Source organism: Sminthopsis crassicaudata, chromosome 2 (assembly GCF_048593235.1).
Source record: "Sminthopsis crassicaudata isolate SCR6 chromosome 2, ASM4859323v1, whole genome shotgun sequence".
NCBI lineage: Eukaryota > Metazoa > Chordata > Mammalia > Dasyuromorphia > Dasyuridae > Sminthopsis > Sminthopsis crassicaudata.
Window position 1 is genome coordinate 478,353,816 of NC_133618.1, and position 19,910 is coordinate 478,373,725.

Sequence of the window (19,910 nt, forward strand, 5' to 3'; positions counted from 1 at the left end):
AATAAAATGTAAGTGCAGTTAAAAACCTTTAGGGAATTTTTTTCATAATAAATATGGTTTCACAGTAGGACAATTATAAATACTCTACTATTCAAATTCCCAAAGCAAGGAACAAATAAAGACTAATAAACACAGGAAAATGTGGAAATGCAACAAAACTTGAATTTAAGCAAAGAACTGATTTAGTTTTTATTTTCTATGAGAAATGTATTATGATATCTTCCTTTCTGAAGCTTAATTATTATTAGACTCATGGAATATTTAATTCATTCTTTTTACAGATAAAAAAATGGAAGCCCAAAAAAGATGAAGTGATTTACTTATGATTAGTTATTTTTAGGATTTTTTAAACTCTTTTTTTGATAAATAATGTAGATAAAATTCTGAATTAGATAAGAAGGTTCTAGAGAACTTTAAAAATTGAAATTCTTTCTTTGAAATAATAGTAATTATTTCTTTTGTCTAAAGAACTTTTCTTTTGATTTGAAAGTACAACTTACCTATTAAAAATTTGAGCTACATAACAAGTACAGACATGGAAAACAACTTAATCTAAAGTTTCTAGGCCACTAAATTTCTTCCTGAGCTTAAATAGTTAAGAGTTTTGTTTTATTTTTAAGCACTGAATAATAGGTTGTTATAAGCATTTGTAGGAAATAAACAAAAATAGCCTTACTCTTTTGAATATACTTTTAAATGACTTATTAAAATCCTTAAATGCCTAGTAATTACCAGTAAATGACACTAAAAACAGATTAAGGAGAAAACTACTTTCAAGCTTTTGCTGTAGTTTTTAACAATGGGCACAACATATTGTAAAAAATTTATTTTTACATTTCTTTGTTTTTGTTTTTGTTTTATTTCATTCGCTAAGGTCAAAATATTCAGGCACATTTTCTTTCAAAAACAATTGTGTCAGAAGTACTTTCCCATAAATACACTAGTTCTATAAATACTGAATCCAAAAAAAAGGTGATTTTTAGAATTTGAAGTGGGCTTGGGTTTTCTATGTTTATTTTGGTTTATAACTATGATTTTAATGATGCTGGAAATTTATGCTATAGAAACTCTCTTTATTTATGCAAATCAGTAATTCAGTCTTAGAGTTATTTAGAAATATGAGAGGTTAAGTGGCATATAGCTAGGAGGAAGAACTTGAATAAAGTCTTTCTGATAGCAAGGCTTCTTATCTCATGCCATGCTACGTTCCCAATTATTTTCATTAATTATTTAATCCAAATTATTTTCATGTCCTCTGAAACTTGTTTTCACACAATATTTTATGCAAGTACCAGGGCTCTAGCCCACCCCTTCTTCAGGCATAAAGAATGAATTTTCTAGCCTAGTTATATATGTGGCATCTTCTACATTTCTATTTTCCCCACTAAAGATTAAGTTTTAATATCCTCAAGTTTTACTCAACTTTCTTTGGGCTCAAATGCAGGTAACAAAAGTGACATCATACAATGATAGCACAAACTAGGATTTATTTACCCACACTGTGAAATTTTCACACACCAAAACAACAAAGCTTGATGCCACTGTAGTTTAGTAATAGCTTGACTATACTTCCATATCAAAAATGCCCCAACTCATACTGAAACGATCTCCATTTTTAATTCCACAGCCAAATATCATCTTTTAATTCAAAAGCATAATCATTGCATTCTAAAGTATAAGAAACCATGCTATAGGAACTTGTCAAGAAAAGTGCCAAATGAATTAAACTAATCAGAAAAAAACAAAATTCATTCTGTTCATTCAACAGATACCTGTTGAAAGCCTACTATGTGTAAAGCACTGTGTAATTTATCTTAAAGACCTAGGAACTGATATAAAGAACCCTAATAGGGGCCAGGCTGTTCTATTATTCCATAAGATCTTACCTTATAGCCCCTAGTAAAATGCTGCACACCCCATGGGCACTCAATTAAATATTAATATAGCTGAGTTGAATTATTCATTTGGTTTCCACTATAGCAGCTCCATCTTTATCATCCACTTCCAATTAGGAGACCTGTGTGTGGCCAGGGTGGTCTGTTTTAAAGATTAGAGTACATGAAAAGTTCTTTTTTCAAACATTTCAGTTGTACTAACCAAACTATCTTGCTCCTAAGTAACAAGAAATCAAGTTTTTACAATGAAATTTTTAAAGAAGGCTGACTGCATGTACAGTTTTAAAGATGTATCTGAGAAACATGCAAGCACAGGATTGCAAAATCAGGGCTTCAAATACTTATTTGAAAAACTCAGTTCTAAATATTACACTCGGTTGAAATCAAAGTCAAATATCTCTAGAGATACAAAGACCTAGCCTTTTAGCCAATATTTCTAATTCATCATTTAAATGTTATTGTGATTTAATACCTACCCATAGAACAAAAATTAAAATTAAAATAATTTTTATCTATACATTCTTGTACACAAATGGAGCATGTTACTGAAAATATCCATAAAAGAGAGCCTAGTCTTTCAGAATCCTATTTGCCCATTGACAGCCATTATAAAATTAGAGATGTATTTTTCTGATGGAAAAAATTTATCTCAAAGACAAAATTAAATCCACACTTAAGAAATCCACAAGCCTCTACAGAATATATTTAAAGGAAACCAATTTGATAAAACTAGGTTACAAAACAAAAAATCCTAAAACCCTAATCTGTGTCTAATCTCAACTGATATTAAAAATGTCATAAGCAGAAGAAGAACAATACTTCAACCTGCAAAATCATCTTCTTGTTTCAGGCTCTTATCAACAGGAAAAACAGATTAAGGAAATTAAAGTTTTGGCTAAAGTACTAACCAAACTTCCAGTAGTCTTTTAACCCTTCTTTCTCTGGCCTTTCCAAATTCATTTTTCTAAAATGAGAAAATATATTCATTCATCTGAAAATCCTTTTTTCAAGAATTGAAGCCTTCTGATTTCCCATAATTATGTCTGCAACAATTTAGCATCCAAAGCCAAACTGGTAAATAGATTTATTCATTCTTTTGTCTCACCTTGGCCAAACACACACAAAATCTATTCTTCAAAATTTCATGTTTATTGAATCTCTCCACAACTTTAAGAATTAGTGCTCCAAAATTCTACCAATAATTTCAACCAAATCTTTTTGAAACTGATGTAAAAGCACTGATAAAGTTAACATAAAGGATTAAGGTAGAACCCTACATAAGATATAAATTCCATTTTCCTAGAAAAAGGGACCCTGGGAGCAGCTAGGTGGCGCAGCAAATAGAGCACCAGCCTTGAATTCAGGAGGACCCGAGTTCAAATCTGGTCTCAGACACTTAAGACTTCCTAGCTGTGTGACCCTGGGCAAGTCACTTAACCCCAGCCCTCCCCCCCCCCCAAAAAAAAAAGAAAAAGGGACCCTAATGGAATCAGTAATATAAATAATATAACACTATATATATATATATATATATATATATATATATATATATATATACACACACACACACACACACACATATATATATATATATTCTTAAACATAGGCTAAACAGAGAATTTGAGCTCTGTCTTAATATACTTTTAACTAAAATGAACATCTGAATATATTTTTAATTCAAAGGGTTTTTTTTTTTCTTTTTGGATGCAAGAGGCTCAAAGAACAGTAAAAACGTGGAGGGCCGGCTATAATATATCTAAAAACAATTATTTTCTTCAAAATCCATTACAAATTACTGCAAAAATACAATTAACACTAACTCATAATAATTTCTCAAACTTATCAATATGTACTCTAAAAGAATTCTATTAATAAACTAGTGTTTTTAGAAGCTTTATTCAAAGTTACAATTCTTATTTCTTGAGTAACTGCATAAATATCTCTAAATACTAGAACTGTATCATACAAAAAAATTCTATTAATTTAGCAGATTAGGGAAAATTTTTTTACTCTTTCAAATATCAATAGAATATACAAACTTCAGTAGTCATGCATGCTACAAAGTATGCATGCAGTGGGATAAAATAGGAAGAATATTCAACTTGGAAGTCAGAAAACTTGGTTGACTTCAAGTCCTGCTGCTACTTTATAGATGTGTTGATCATTTTACCTCTGTAGATCTCAATTTCTTAGTCTACAACATACGAATAACAAAATCTGCACAGTATCTTATCAAAACACTATCTTATATGCTTGCTGTAGAAAGTATTATAAAAAGCATCAATAACAAGAAAAGTGTGCTTTGTAGTTCAGGAAAAAAAAAACACTCTATAAACATAATCTACTGCCTAAACAAATGCTCATGTTACTCTAGATAATATTCACAAGAAAGAAAAATGAGTCAGTTTAAACCCAGAGAGGAAGTGATCTTGCCTTTGTTCATAGAATTCTACTCCAAAATTGATTTTGCAAGCAAAGGATACTACCACTCAACTATTTACATATAAAGAAACTGACTCTTCAGGAAATTTGAATCTCTATATCACATACTCTTACTTCACTTATGCAGAAGAAAATTAATATGTATATGTACTTCTAGAAAGAAAGACAAAGACTATTTTTAAAAAATGTTTTTAAAAACTCTACATATTGGAATGGTTAGACTATCAAAATTAATTATATTTTTCTATGGCTACATGTTGGCAAGAACATTAGTCAAAAAATTCCAAAAACCTAATTTTTTGATGGAGTTTTCAAATAATAGCTACTTCATACAAAAAAAGAGGACTATAAGCAAAGTCAGCCCATTAAAATGAATAGTAACCTAGTTAGGTTATTAATAGTTTTGGAGAGAAACAAAATCGAAACAAGTGCGGCATAACAAATGCTTAAGGAAAAATAGGACAGGGACCTCAAACTACCCAGTAAATAAAATAAAACCATTATTTTAGTTTGAACCTTCCTCTCCACATATATTTTAAATATTTAGTTAATGTGAAGTAAAAATTATAGAAGATAAAACAGGCAATAAATAGGATGATCGTTTATGAAAATAATGTTAACATTTTTAAAAAACCTAAAATGAAATCAACACTAATAAATGTCTAAAAAGAATTCAACTTAGAAAATATTGAGAGGAAATGTATGATTTCTTTTAAATAAAAATGCTTCTTGTGTTTTAAATTTTCTACCTGTGTCATGCAGTACAAAAAACAAACCTTCATTGCCAATTATAATACTATGTACAAAAATGACAACATGAAAACAAATTCAATGAGTTCTAAGTTTTAAACTGCCCACAAGATTTCAATAATACTTTAAGTATTCTAATTCCTGAAAAATAAATAAATATAATCTGCCAAAGCAGAAATTTCACCCACCACTATTAGTTCAATTTAGTTGCAATAATTATTGACTAATGTATGAAGGAAGGAACTTTCTTAGTAATAATTTGTAAAATTGATGGTTTCTGCACCTGTTGCATGCGTGCACATGCGTGTTTGTGTGCACGCGTGTGTGTGCACGCATGCGTAAGCATATAAATAAAAACACAGACATGCAGACATAGACAGACACAAGCACATACACACACAGAGGAAAGAAACTCCTCCTAAAAGGAATACATACGTTTTTTCCTATGTTCTACTAAACCTACGGCCTGCTTTGCCGAGCATTTGCAAAACCAGTTGTCCCCAAGTAAAACTGTGACTTCATTGGTATTAACAAGCTGTCCTGGCATGAAGGCAAGAGAACCAAAAGGTACCTGTAGTTCAAAAGGAAAAAAAAAAAAAAAAAAGACATTAAAAATACAATTACAAGTAGATATATTGTTTGTACCAAATAATTTTAAAAGGTTAAAAATCATTTAAATGAATATGGTAAATTAAAAAAAAACCAACAACAAAAAAAAAACAAGCACAACAACACAGCTCAACTTCACAGTTGTTTTAATCTAAATGAATGTACAACCTGAGTAAAAAATCAGCACCAATTTTCTATTCCTGGGCTATGATTGTGGTCAACAGATCTTTGAAGAATTTCAACATAAGTTTATAAAACATTAACTCATAAATGTATAATTTTTGATTTACCCAATGATACTGAAGAAAACAGACTAAAAATGAAATATTCACTTAGGAAGCATCGCTCTAGAAATCAGCTTTTATGAAGAACAAAGTGAAAGTTAATTCTTTTTTTTTTCTTTTTCTGAGGCTGGGGTTAAGTGACTTGCCCAGGGTCACACAGCTAGGAAGTGTTAAGTATCTGAGACCAGATTTGAACTCGGGTCCTCCTGAATTCAGGGCTGGTGCTCTATCCACTGCGCCACCTAGCTGCCCCCATGAAAGTTAATTCTAATAAAATAAATGCTTTTATGAAAAACACTTTTTTTAATGGCTCTAACAAGTTTATACATGAAAGAATCATATATACCAGTTCTTAATTTTGGTTCATGTGGAAAACAAAACGCAGTTTACATGAGAAATACAAAGAATAAAAAATTCAAATTTAGGGAATAAGAATAGATCACTATGTCGATGTGAATATCATTAAGAAAAAAATTAGCAGCACCTTTTTATATAAAAATCAATGTCCCAGAGCTTAATCCCGTGAATTACAAAACATTATGGCCTGTTCTGCTCTGAGTAACAGGAAATGATTAAGTACCATATTTCTGTCATAACTGTAGTTTTCTACACAATAGATCTGCATACCAAATATGTCAAATTTTGCTAGCATTTGTCCTCAGTTCTCATGTCATTAATATGAAAATTTATGATAGATCTCAAAGACAAGAAGTGAAGCAAACATTTAGCTATAGTTAAAATTAATATAAAATTAAGTATTCTTTCAAAACCCTGAATATACCTTAATGCTAATAAAATGAATAATCACATTACTTAAATTGAAATATACCATACATACCATAATATCGTAAGAGAGTTTATCAGGCAATGTGTTGAGTCTTTCTTGAAGAGCCTCATAGTCATGCTCTACCTTCATCCTGTAGGTAAAAGGAGATTAATTCACTCTTTGTACCAAACACTAAATAAATGTACACAATAAACAAAGCTCCCAGGAGATAGCCTACCATTTGGTAAGCAAATATACTGAATCATTTTTTTTTTTAAATTAACAAATCTATTTAAGCAATGGCTCTGACCTACATTAGAACAAAAACAAATTCCAGAATACAAAAGAATACAAAACTGTATACAAGTCTTTCTAAAAACAGCTGCTTCTCATAGTTTAAAAAAAAAAAAAAATTTGCTTAGAAAAGAGAGGATGCAATAAAGAAAAGGCTAGTGATGCGATTAAAAAAAAAAGGCTAATATTGAGACAATGGAAACCTAAGAAACAATTAAATCACTGCTAGTGTAATGAGATGCAAACAAGGACTAAGAAAGTAAAGATGGCTGACGTGAGAATATTTAGGGCTTTTTGCAGAAATTACAGAGGAAGAAAAAAATTAATGTACAGGTTTAGCAACACTTTGACAGTAAAGAATATTGGTTCTGGAATCAGTGATTAAAAGAATTGACAGAAAATCTGAATTTTATTCAAGTGTTGTGAAGAAACATTCACTGGAAAAACTTGGAAAAATTATTATATTTCAATTTCTCAAACTCTCAATTATTTATATAATTTTATGGGTCAGGAAAAATGGAGAAAGGGAGAGAATAAAACTTTGAAATTTTAAAATTACATAAGAGCATCCCATTATGTACAAAAATATTTATAACAATTATTTTAATAAGAGTGTCGAGTGTCTATCAATTAAAAAATGGCTGAACAAATTATGGTATATAAATGTAATGAAATGCTGTGCCATATGAAATGACAAAAGGGGCGATTTCAGAGAAACTTGGGAAGGAATGTATGAACTGATGGAGAGTGAAGTCAGCAGAACCAGAAAAACAACTTCTACAATAACAAAAACACTCTAAAGACAATTAACCCTGAAAGACTTAAAAACTCTGACTAATTTAATGACCAACCACAATTCTAAACATCTGATGATGAGGCATGCCACAACCTCTTGGCAAGAGTAGTAATGGATCCTAGTATAATATAAGATATATTTCTGACATAAATTTATGTGAGAATTTGTTTTTCTTGAATACAAGAGTTTTGTTTTTCTCTTTCTTTCCAGTGAGAGTGAATGATGAAAGAGAGAGAAAATTTCAACATTATATATTTTTAAATTGAAGATAGGGCAACCAATATTCTCGAAATTTAGATGGCATCTAAATTCATTTTTTTAAATATATTTCCCTCCCCACAGTTAACTCCATTCAGCTCCTCCCTGAAAATCATTTCAAAATAGTTTAAACAAAAATGTTTTCACCATCTCTAGGTTAGTGGCAATGTTTCAAGAGGGTACTCTGCTAGGATGTAACCAACGAGCACAAAAAGTAAATGAGAGCCGAAATGTCCAAAAGAGACAATTAAGTAGAGGTGGTACTGTCAATAGACAGAAATATGAACAAAGCAATTAGGTAAAAATGTCAAACATGCAGGAGAAAAAGGGAGAGTGAAGAAGAGGTAGGGAGAGGCAGAGTCACCAATGAAATATAACTACTCTCTAATAATAGAATTGAATAAAAATCATGAGCTTACTTACCACCCATTTCTGAACAACAGTAGTATGTTTGATACGAACAACTTAAATTTGTCTATCTGTGGACTATTTCAAAATTTACTCTCAAAACATTGGAGGCAATGTGGCATAATGGAGTTGAAGTCAATAAAACCAGGATTAAAATCTCACTTCTGACACTTACCATGTGACCCTGCACTGATAAATCACTTCCCCTCTCAGTGCTTTTTTCTTCCTCATATGTAATATGAGCTTAGTTTCAATGGCCAGTAAGGTCCTTCTAGCTCTAGATCTATGATCCATTTTTTAAAATTGTTTGGTACCAATAACCTTAAATTAGATAAGGTAACACAGGGGGCAAATTAATATTAAAAGATCAATAAAGATCTTGCAACAGATGAATATAAAAATAAAACTAGAACCTACTTTTATGTCTAATCTGATATCCTTTTGTAGTATATCTGCACTTTTTTCCTTTAAAATTTGTTCAGAAAAAGCTCAAGAACCGTTCAAAAGCCTTTCACATAAGAATCTCTGGGGAGTATTTTATATAGAAAATATGTCTAAAAATGTCTCTTTTTAAATCCTCAGGGGGAAAAAAAATTACCCACAGGAGTATCTCTTCCTTATTGAGAAATAAAATTCTTATTATTAATATGAAACTTACTAAATCCACTATGTATTTTTTTTAATTTTTTCCCTTCGGATTATTTATGCATACATTTTGTACAAGTCAAACACCTTGATGATCAGTTAAATGCTGCTCTATTTAGTAAGCAATATTAGAGGTAGCATACGTTTCTATTTCAAGCCTACATGCTGAAAGGGAAAAAAAAAAAAAAAAAAGATTCCTCCCCCAAAAATCTTTACAGTATATTCAAAGTTACCAAATGACAATGAAGTTGATATCAGTAAAGAAAGAAAAGAAAAAATTCTTTCAAAGCAACTGAAGTTCTTTAAGTCATCCAATTTATTAAATGGCTACTGTGTGCCAGGCACTGTTACTAATAATTATGTTCTAAGGAATATTACATATACATACAGAAAAGTAATTAAAATGTGGGGCTCAGTTATTTCTGAAATTTTATTTCTTTTATATTTTCAACAATGTTTTCTTTTGTTTTCTTAACCAGATTAAAACTAAATAAAAGCCACTACCCAAAGAAAAAAAGGATATGAGGGGGGAGAGGGAATATTTTAAAATACTGTCACTGAAGAAAGTAGGCCAGTGGGAGTGAAGCAGTATTCTTGATTAGAAAAAAAAATCACAACCTGAAGAACTCTTCTAAAGGATGAATTAGTCAGTAAGACTGAATGTCCAATGTATAATACTTAACAAAAGTGATCTCTAAATGGTTGCCCTAAATAAATAGAAGACCACAGTTTCTACAATACAAGATCAAAAAGTTAACTCTGAGTGTTCATACACTAACATAGAGAAGGGTTCTTTCTGTTTTCATAAAAGGTTTCAATATTGTTTTCATTCTTTTTTACTTTTTTTTTTTTTACTTTTTTAATTCAATTTTATAAGTGAAAAATTAAAAACACCATAGAGAAAAGATGAGGAAGGAATTGCTAAAATTAGTATTCAAAGACTTTGGGTTTCAAAAAATATATATATTTCTTTTTTCCAGTACCTTTCATTTGTCTTTTAAAAATAAAAACATAATTATAATAATGGGGGCAGAGAAAACACATTTTAGGTAAATGCAAAATATCTAACTCAGAATATGCTTCATAATATAGTTTCATTATATGATTGCTTTTCAACTAGATTGAGATGGGACAAAAAAGTTTTGGTAACTGAAACAATACGAATAAAGCTTCAAATCCTTCATTAAGGATTTCAGCCAAAGTACAAATCCACAGAATACATTCTTCACAGAAATAAAGTCATAAAACATTAATAGCATTTCTAAGTAGGAGACTAGTACTTCTTTCTTTTGTTGAAGTCCTGCCACTCATACAGGTTTATGAGTCCCCAATTTCTTCTCATCAAAAAAAGGGGGTGGGCAGAGATGGGGATGTTGGAGAGGATAAGGGTGAGACTTAGCCTTGCAAATCAGCACTAATCCCCCTAAGAAATGTTTCACTTTTAAAGTATTATAAAAACCATAAAAAACAAGATTTTCTCAAATATCTCTGATCATCTTCATGAATGCAACTGACAAGAATAAGTGTTGGGAGAAAGAACCAAGTTCTACATCACTTATTTAGTATAAAAGTGACACAAGGACTTCTGGGACCAGCTTAAAACTCCAAAAAAGAAAAGAGATTAAACATTAAAGCAGTGAGATTGCTGAATTTTATTTTTTTTTTTTTTAGAATTGGAAGGACTTGTAAGAAAAAAAAATTGATTGATCTCATTTCCAACAAATCTTATGCCAATTTTTTCATTAAATAAGTTATTTTCTAATATCTTTGCCATAAAATTTTATTTTCCTATATAGAAATAAAATTCAATTTGTTTCAATATTTTATTCAATTATTAAGGTTTTCAGTTTGTTTTGTTATAATTATTTTAAAATGAGGTTTTTTAATTTGTATATGTGTGCAGTTTTAATTTGCAATATTTTAATGGACTTTAAATTATAATTTTTCAAAATGCTAAGTTTCATTTAAGAAAGGTTTTTTTTGTTTTTGTTTTTAACTATGGCCAGTAACTATTTAAGAAGGGGCAATTTCATGAAGCATTTCTAGATTTGGATAGGGAAAAAACCTCTTGCCAAAAGAAATCAAAACTTGCAACTTTTAATTCAACTGAGCAAATATTTTATTGCACATCTATTATATTTCAGAACATATATGGCAAAGATGCCTCTCACATGTAACAGGATTTAATGATGAAGTGTCACTGGCAGTTTGCATACATAATCAAGATGTCATCTTTCTCTAAAAACATCTTGAAAAGGTATATGAACAGTATACAGGAATGGAGGATTAAAAGACACAAGGAAAAAATTTTAAGCTGAATCTTCCTGAAGGAGCAATATCATGGTTATATTGATAAATAAGAATAGTTTGAGCAATTAAGTCTTGCATGTCTCTGTTCCATTGTTTGAAATTATTAATTATGAAAACTAATCTTTTTTTTCTTATCAGTCAACCTACTTTAAAAAAAATCAATGTCTTAATAAAGAATAATTTAGATGCATGAAACCTACTGTCAAAAATCTAACAAAATAGAAAACTCAAATTCTGAAACTGGTTTGGCCAAAGGTGCACACAAATAAATACATAAATACCTTGGAAAATTTAATCACTTATTACTAGAAATACACAATTAGTCCAAGTATGGTGACTTTCCCAAGAAACAGTAAATGAAACAAAATTTATAGTTAAATTGCTATTTGTAGAAAATGGGATACTACTTTATCTTAGGAGATTTAAACAATTATATAAAGTTGTGTTTCTACAATGTGAACATATAGGTCTTTCTCTTTTTCAAAAATATATATCTTCATATTTAACCTGTTATTATTCTCTGTGCTATCATAACTATGAATAGCAATGGCTCTTTAAGATGTTTACATAAACTTTTAAATTTTACAAAATATTTTCCATTCAACTCAATGAGATACATAGCCTAAGTATTATTATCCTCATTGTACAGACCAGTAAACTGAGGCTATGAAAGATAAAGTGGCTTACCTACTGTTACATGGTCATGTCTAAGGTAGAATGCAGACCCTAGACTCCTGACTCCCAAGTCAAGTATCCTACTGTGCTATTATAAAAGACATCTTCATCTAATAAAAATAACAGGTTATAGTCCTAAGGACTGAGTTCCAGTTCCGCCTCTTTCATAAAATACATCTATTTGTGAGTTCTTGGCAATTTTTTTTTTCTTGACATCTCATCTTTAAAATCAGAAAAACAGTACTGCACTACTTACTTGTAGAAAGAAAGAAAGAAAGAAAGAAAGAAAGAAAGAAAGAAAGAAAGAAAGAAAGAAAGAAAGAAAGAAAGAAAGAAAGAAAGAAAGAAAGAAAGAAAGAAAGAAAGAAAGAAAGAAAGAAAGAAAGAAAGAAAGAAAGAAAGAAAGAAAGAAAGAAAGAAAGAAAGAAAGAAAGAAAGAAAGAAAGAAAGAAAGAAAGAAAGAAAGAAAGAAAGAAAGAAAGAAAGAAAGGAAGAAAGGAAGAAAGAAAGGAAGAAAGAAAGAAAGAAAGAAAGAAAGAAAGAAAGAAAGAAAGAAAGAAAGAAAGAAAGAAAGAAAGAAAGAAAGAAAGAAAGAAAGAAAGAAAGAAAGAAAGAAAGAAAGAAAGAAAGAAAGAAAGAAAGAAAGAAAGAAAGAAATAGATGAGAAGTTAAAAAAAAACCTCACAAAAATAAAAAGTTAAATAAAGGTCTATCAGGTAAATTTAGCAAATACTCTTGTATCCTCTAAAACAGACCAGGAACTTGAGAAAATAAAGGTATTGTGAGTACAAAACTCACCTTTCTAACTACATTTTCATCAGGGCAGCTAGTTGGTACTATAATGCACCAAGCACTGGGACCTAGAGTCAAAAGACAGAACTTCAAATATGACCTCAATCACTATCTGAGTAACTGAATAAGGGGTGAGTCTTTTTACCTCAGTTTCCTTCACTTTAAAGTGGAAATGATAATATCTCTCAGGTTGCTGTAACAATCAAATAAGACTTAATACAGTACCTGGCACACAGTAGGAACTATGTAAATATCATTACTGTCATTATTATTATACAAAACTAACATCAACTACATGTCACTTCTAGAAAATTTGGAATATTTAGCATTACTATCTTCAATACTTGTAAAATAAAAGTAAAAAAATTTATGTTTCTTAAAGGAAAAAATGAATAAAATGTTATTATAAAATAAAGCTGTGCCATGCTATATTTCCCTCAATTATCCATGATAACAGAGAGAAGTGACACAGGTTATAAATAAGATTTTCTCAATAAATCTGTCTTCCTAATTTGATTTTGCTTATAACCTAAACTTAAGTTTATATTCACTGAACATAGGTCAAATGATAGAAAAAAGCAATTGAAGTAAAAGGCAATGAAGAAAACTTCACTTAGTTCAAAAAGTAATCACTGTCACGAAACCTTTATTTTTCCTACCAAGTGACATATAATATTTGAAATTGCCTTTGATAAGTAAAAATAACTATTTAAATAGTGATAAATAACTATTCCTTAAAAGAAATTTAATAATTAGAAATAGTCTAATGTCATCTAAACCAAATCTGATTAATAAGTTGGGATGATCAGACTAATATATTTTTGATAGAAAGAGGATTTCACAAAAAATATGTGCTAGAGTACTATCATGGGGGGAGGGGGGGAAGCTAATCATTGAACCAAAAATTTCCAAACAGAATCTCTCAAATGCTTAAGAATTTTACAAAGAGAACCTGATTAACCATTTCTCCTTGGTGGGGTGAATCCTAGATGAACAATAGCACTGTTGTATCACAGAAAAAATTGACAATTTCTTCATTTTTGCTTTTAACAAATAACTTTTCTTGTTCTTATAAATTTTGGAACTTTTCACTGAAAGCTTTAAAGCCACGTTTGCAGATGATACTAAACAAAGAATACGTTTAAACCAAGAAATTAAATTTTCTAGAAAAATATTTTGTCCACCTGAAAGATCAAAATATACCCAATTCAATCTTAAATGAAATATTGTATATACAGTGCTTTAAAGTATTATTGACCCATTAGCTATCAGCTATTATCTTCATTTTTATCATGTTCCATCTCTTATTTTACTATAACACCTTTGCAACAATTTTATGTCTTCATCCATCATTTTTGTATTACCGATTTGAATGCCATATTTTGATTGACCTTATCAACCAGTGCATCATGATTACATTTCCTAATTTCTTTAAATCATTTATGCCAATCAGAACCCTTACCTTAGTTTTAGCTCACTCCATAAGACTTTTAACATACTATTATGGCAGATTTGCTTTAACCATACCAAATTTGATACTTTGTCAAATAAAAAAAGAGAAGATTCTTTTTCATGCTAATACAAAAGATTCACTTATATAACAGTTAATACTAAATTAGCTAATCCTAGAAATTCTATTACTCTAAAAATAAATTTCTAACAAACGTGAGGGATAAAGTTTGGAGGGGGGAAAAAAGATTCACTCTTAAGCCAGAACTTGTATTAATCTTGTCAAATTTATATGGAAAAGCCATATAAGGTGCTCCAAAATAAAGGTACATTATAGAAATGTTGACAGATTTAACTGTAGCACCAGTGGGCACAATGATAATGCTGTTCTTATTGAAAATTAATGCAGCCTTTGAATATATATGTGTAGAACTTATTAGTTTTAGATTATTTTCTGCAAGCAAATAGTCAAAATTTAATATGATGATGTATACAGATTGCACTGATTTTTTGCTCTTATCCACTGCTTGCAGACTATGTGCATTGAAACCAAAAAAACATTTGATATACACTAACTATAAATTATTTCCTTGGAGATCTCTCAGGCATGAAGAAAAAGCCTCTTAAAATAAATTTAAAATATTATATGCTTGATGGTGTATAACCAAAGGTTTAATCTCACCACTAAAGGGGGGGTGGAGGAGACGGGGGAGGGGGCAGTTCCTATGATTCTGCAATAACCCTGGAGACAATAATCAGGACAGCTCCCGTTCTTTCAGTAAAATCTTGGTAAACACAGCGTGGCTATATTATAATTTGATATCTGTAAAATCAACTGCTATACCTCATGGTAACTCATAAGATTTCATTTTCCATTAAATAGTATATTTTCCTGAAATGTTATATATGTATTATTTATCAAGCATGTGTCTTATTAACTACAGATTGGTACATAAAAATAGCAAATAACTCATACTTCACTTCTCCAATAATCTCCCTTCACCAAATCTGTTGTCCTGAAAGAATGCTGAGACAGGGTAGGAATTTGCAGAATTTCCTAAACTTTGAAAAAATGTATCCCATCCCATTTGCTTATTTAAAAAAAAAAAAAAAAAAAAAAAAAAAAGACATTCTCATATTCTTCTCTACCTCACAAGAATTTCTCTCAAAATAGACCATTTCTAATTATTAGTCAGATTCAAAAGATGGTTCAATATTCTTTCTATATTATTTATATTTTTTACTCTTAAAATGAGGGCAATTAAAGAAAAATTATTTCACTGTACTTCAAAACATGTGAACACAGCCATTTTAAGCAAATAAACATCTGAAAAGGATAAATCACAGTAAAACAGCAACACCAAATATCATTCAATAACTATAATACTAAGAAAATTTAATAGTCTATATGTTTTATTTTACTAAACACTTACTTTTTAAGTATTTTACACATGTAATCAAACAGTTTTCACTTACCAGTGTTGGATCTTTTCTTGGCAGCCAGTGACCACCTGTCATTAAAACAGATAACTGCTCATGAAAAAACAAGGCTTAGCACACAGCTGCAATGTCACTGTATCAGAAAACTACAACAGCAGCTTCACAGATTTCATAGCATCTCTGTGGACATTTTTATTTGTCAATGCATTGGGAAGTGAATGTTAGTCTTTAAGCAATGTACTCTATCACAACACTCGAATGCAAGCTGATAACTGCAGGACAAATTACAGCTTTCCACTTCATATTGGGGTACAATACCTGCTCCATAACTATTAGGTGACATGATATAAGATAACTAGGATTTTGCACAATCTATACACCCATTTTCAGTGTTATATATTTTACAGAATACAAAAATGTTATGAATAACAAGATACCAATGTAAATTCATACTTACTCAGTAAGAAATATAAATTAAGACAATAATGAAACTGTTTTATTTTATCAGTACATCTCCAAGTACTCTGACCTGTAATTTTTATTCTGAAGCATTAAAAATGAATTTATCAATGTTATTCTACTACATTTTCAGGAATATATATTTAGAATAAAGACACACTTTGAACAGCACATTTTTCCCCCTGAATTCTTAAACCTAGATCCCTTAAGAGACTAAACACAAATCTTAGAATGTTTCTAAACATATCATTTTGCCATTTAAAACTATTATAAAACATTTCTATTATACTTCTCTGACTGTGTAAAACAAGCACAGAAGCTACTTGTTTTCCTGGTCTGGTTGAATTAAAATCACGTCTTTTAAAAAACATGCTTGATCACAGTAAAGCACTCTCAAATTTTTAGATAAAGTATGCCCAAATACGACTGGCTAACACTAACCAAAAGCACCAGGAAAATATATGAAAAACTGTACTGAAAACTGAAGACCCTTTTTTCCCTATACTTTTACCTATCTAACCTAACAATTTGAAGAACTTCAATACTAGGATCTTTATTTAACAAATGAATCTAAAAATAATAAAAACAATACAAAAATCCCATCTAAACTGAGACACACCATCAGATGTCTACCGTTATACATAAAATATATTTGATCCCAAACTACAAGAATTTTAAAGCTTTCTATTAAATTCCTATATTTTGACAATTCTTAACATAAATGTTCTCCTTTACTATCTCTTAAATGCAATAGCAGTAGTAACATAACAGAAATATTATAAAGCAAAATCTATAAACATAGACCTAACCACAGTACTAATTTAGAATAAAAAATCAGCTTTAAAATGAAGCTTCCCAGTAAGTATCAATCATGTAGCAATACTTAATAACAGTGGTAATATATAAGAGTACTGGCTTTACATCTGGAATAGCTAGGATAAAACCACATCAATCCATTTCACTGTTTCAGATTTGATAGTGATTATAAAACAAACAGAATTAAATGTAAATTGAAAAAAAAAAAAAGAAATCTTTATGAAATCCTTCTTAAAAGTTCTTATTTAATTGGCCCATTAAAAGATGAGACTAAAAACAAGACAGGATACTTTCCATTCCCAATGCACGTCTTTCCATGCATGAAGTGAGCTAAAAGCACAAAAAGAAAAGCCCTGCAAACCATAAGAGCAGCATGTTCATTAACCTCTACATGATAATCCTTTCGTAGCTGCATATTAACTAGTTACATATTCATAATCATTTACATTATTTAAAGGACCTTCTATGAAATTTTCTAGGCTATATCCATTAGCAACAATGTTAAAGGTTATAGAAGATAGTCTACTTAATGTTTCCAGGAAGACTTTTTAATTAGTAAATATGTAAATTGGATACATATGCTTTTAATGTTTAAAAAACAAACATCTATCTATCTACATAACACACACACACACACACACACACACACACACACATAGTTCCCCTTTTTTCCCCCCAAAAGAAGGACATCAATCAATTTTAATTTCATTTTTCCTTCCTGAAATAAGCAGGTAGATACTAAAGATAGGACAAATAACTTAGTGTTTCTCAGAAGAAAAATTTACCACCAAAAATTCCTTTACATACAGCTACAATCAAAGTATCTGCTAATAAGATAAAGTATTAACAGAATCAGATGAGAAAGAAAGCATTAGCTAAAAGTAGTGGTAGAGCAGGTCAAATTCTGAGAATTGAGAAAGATAACACTCACATTGACCAAGTAAATTTCCCAAAGGGGAATAAAAAAAGAGAAAGGGTGAAAAGTTTCTTAATATTTTGAATTATTTTTTAGTGTAAAGATTTTTTGTTGTTCTGGTAATATATTTTTGGAGCAAAGGGATAGCTTTTATGTTTGGGGTAAGGATTTTTTTTTTTAATTACTCTTCTACAACACTGCCTAAGAAAAAAAAATTTAAAGGAGGAAAAGATGATACCTGAATATACCTGATTTGAACAGTAACAACCACTTGATTTCTTGATGAAATTTAAATAATTTCATGAAACTGCAACTCATTTCTTCTAAAGGGGAACACAGGTTCATTCATTTACATATAAAAATAAACACAAGTGACTTAATTATAGAAAAGCAATTATTGCAATTTTCAATTTGTTTGCACAAATAGCTATATCATTTGGCAATAAAGTAATGAGACTGATTTTGTGTCAAACCCAATTCTGTTTCATTACTATGTAGTCAACATATATGTTTTATATTTATACATAAATTATTGTTACATAAAGTGCCACTAGGAACTATTTTTAAAAGTTAAAACCTACTAAATGTTCACATTTTCATTAGTGTGAAGCTTTTTATCAATTATAGTAAGAAGTTACTAGTAACTAACACATAATAAAAAACTATTCAATCATAAGAAAACTGACCTAATTATCTTCTATTTGGTTACATTCAACTAAGATTTCATAGTATACTAGAACCAGTGCAACAAAGTCAGAAGATAAAGGTTTCAGTATCAACTTAACTTCACCACTTATAAAGCTATAGCTAACTGCCTTTAGGAAAGTCATTTCCCCTCTTTTAAATCTGTGGCATAAGTGTTCCATTCAAAGCATATCTTCATCCATTCATATCTTTCAAATGATAAGATGTAGGAATTGAATAGGCCTCAAAAACCATCCAGTTCACCTTTCCTTTTATAGATAAGGAACAAAAAAGACCTTACAAGGAAGGTCCAGGAACAGTAAATAGGACAGCTAAGATTTCAACTGGGGCTCCCTGGCTATGAAATTCAGTCCTCATGATCACTGTGTCATATTCCCAGCCACACTCTCCACTCCTCAACTAAACACATCAAAATAAACTGGTGATCACAATCTTCTGATGATGAACCTTTCCAAACTTGGCCAGACTAGTCCTCAAAAGACCAATCAAGCTTTCTAATTTGATAGTTCCTGCCAGAGACTGTATTTCATTCATCTCTGGCAGTGGTCCTCAAACTTTTTAAATAGGGGGCCAGTTCACTGTCCTCAGACAGTTTGAGGGCCAGACTATAGTAAAAACAAAACCTCACACTCTGTCTCCACCACTCAGCCCATTTGCCATAATCGGGTATGCCACATAAATGTCCTCAGTGGACCACACCTGGCCCGCGGGCTGTAATTTGAGAACCCCTGGACAGTGTGAGAATCCCAGGGTCATCCTCTTTACCTCAATAAGAGGCCCTCTACCTTTGCTGGGGGAAAATCAGATCTATGATTTCACTGTTATAACAAATGTCTTGTTATCAATGCACATCAATATCTGTTCTACAATTTAAAGTTTAAGAGACACAAAGATAATAATACATAAATGTCACTAAGCTCTCTTTACTAAGAAAACAACCTCAGGGCAGCCAGGTGGTCACAGTGACTAGAGCACCAGCCCTGAAGTCAAGAGCACCTCAGTTCAAATCTGGCTTCAGACACCAACACTTCCTAGCTGTATGACCCTGGGCAAGTCACTTAACCCCAAATACCTTTTCTTTGCTGGGGAAACAAAAAGAGAAAACAACCTCATAGTTAAATTTACCCAAAAAATAAAAAAATTTATTTACAAATTCACCAAAAAGTTTAAAATGTCTCTATTTTTTAATCTTATAAGAAAA

General features: G+C 30.5%; 1 protein-coding gene across 1 annotated transcript in view; it reads right to left on the bottom strand.

The window, feature by feature from the left end:
* Positions 1-19,910, bottom strand: part of URI1 (URI1 prefoldin like chaperone) — a 74,225-nt gene that overhangs the window by 17,130 nt on the left and 37,185 nt on the right. Inside the window, exons 2-4 of the mRNA XM_074284839.1 lie at positions 15,850-15,884; positions 6,819-6,897; positions 5,523-5,658 (exon numbers count right to left, since the gene is read on the bottom strand). Coding sequence (XP_074140940.1) covers positions 5,523-5,658; positions 6,819-6,897; positions 15,850-15,884 — 250 coding nt within the window. The remainder of the gene's footprint in view (positions 1-5,522; positions 5,659-6,818; positions 6,898-15,849; positions 15,885-19,910) is intronic.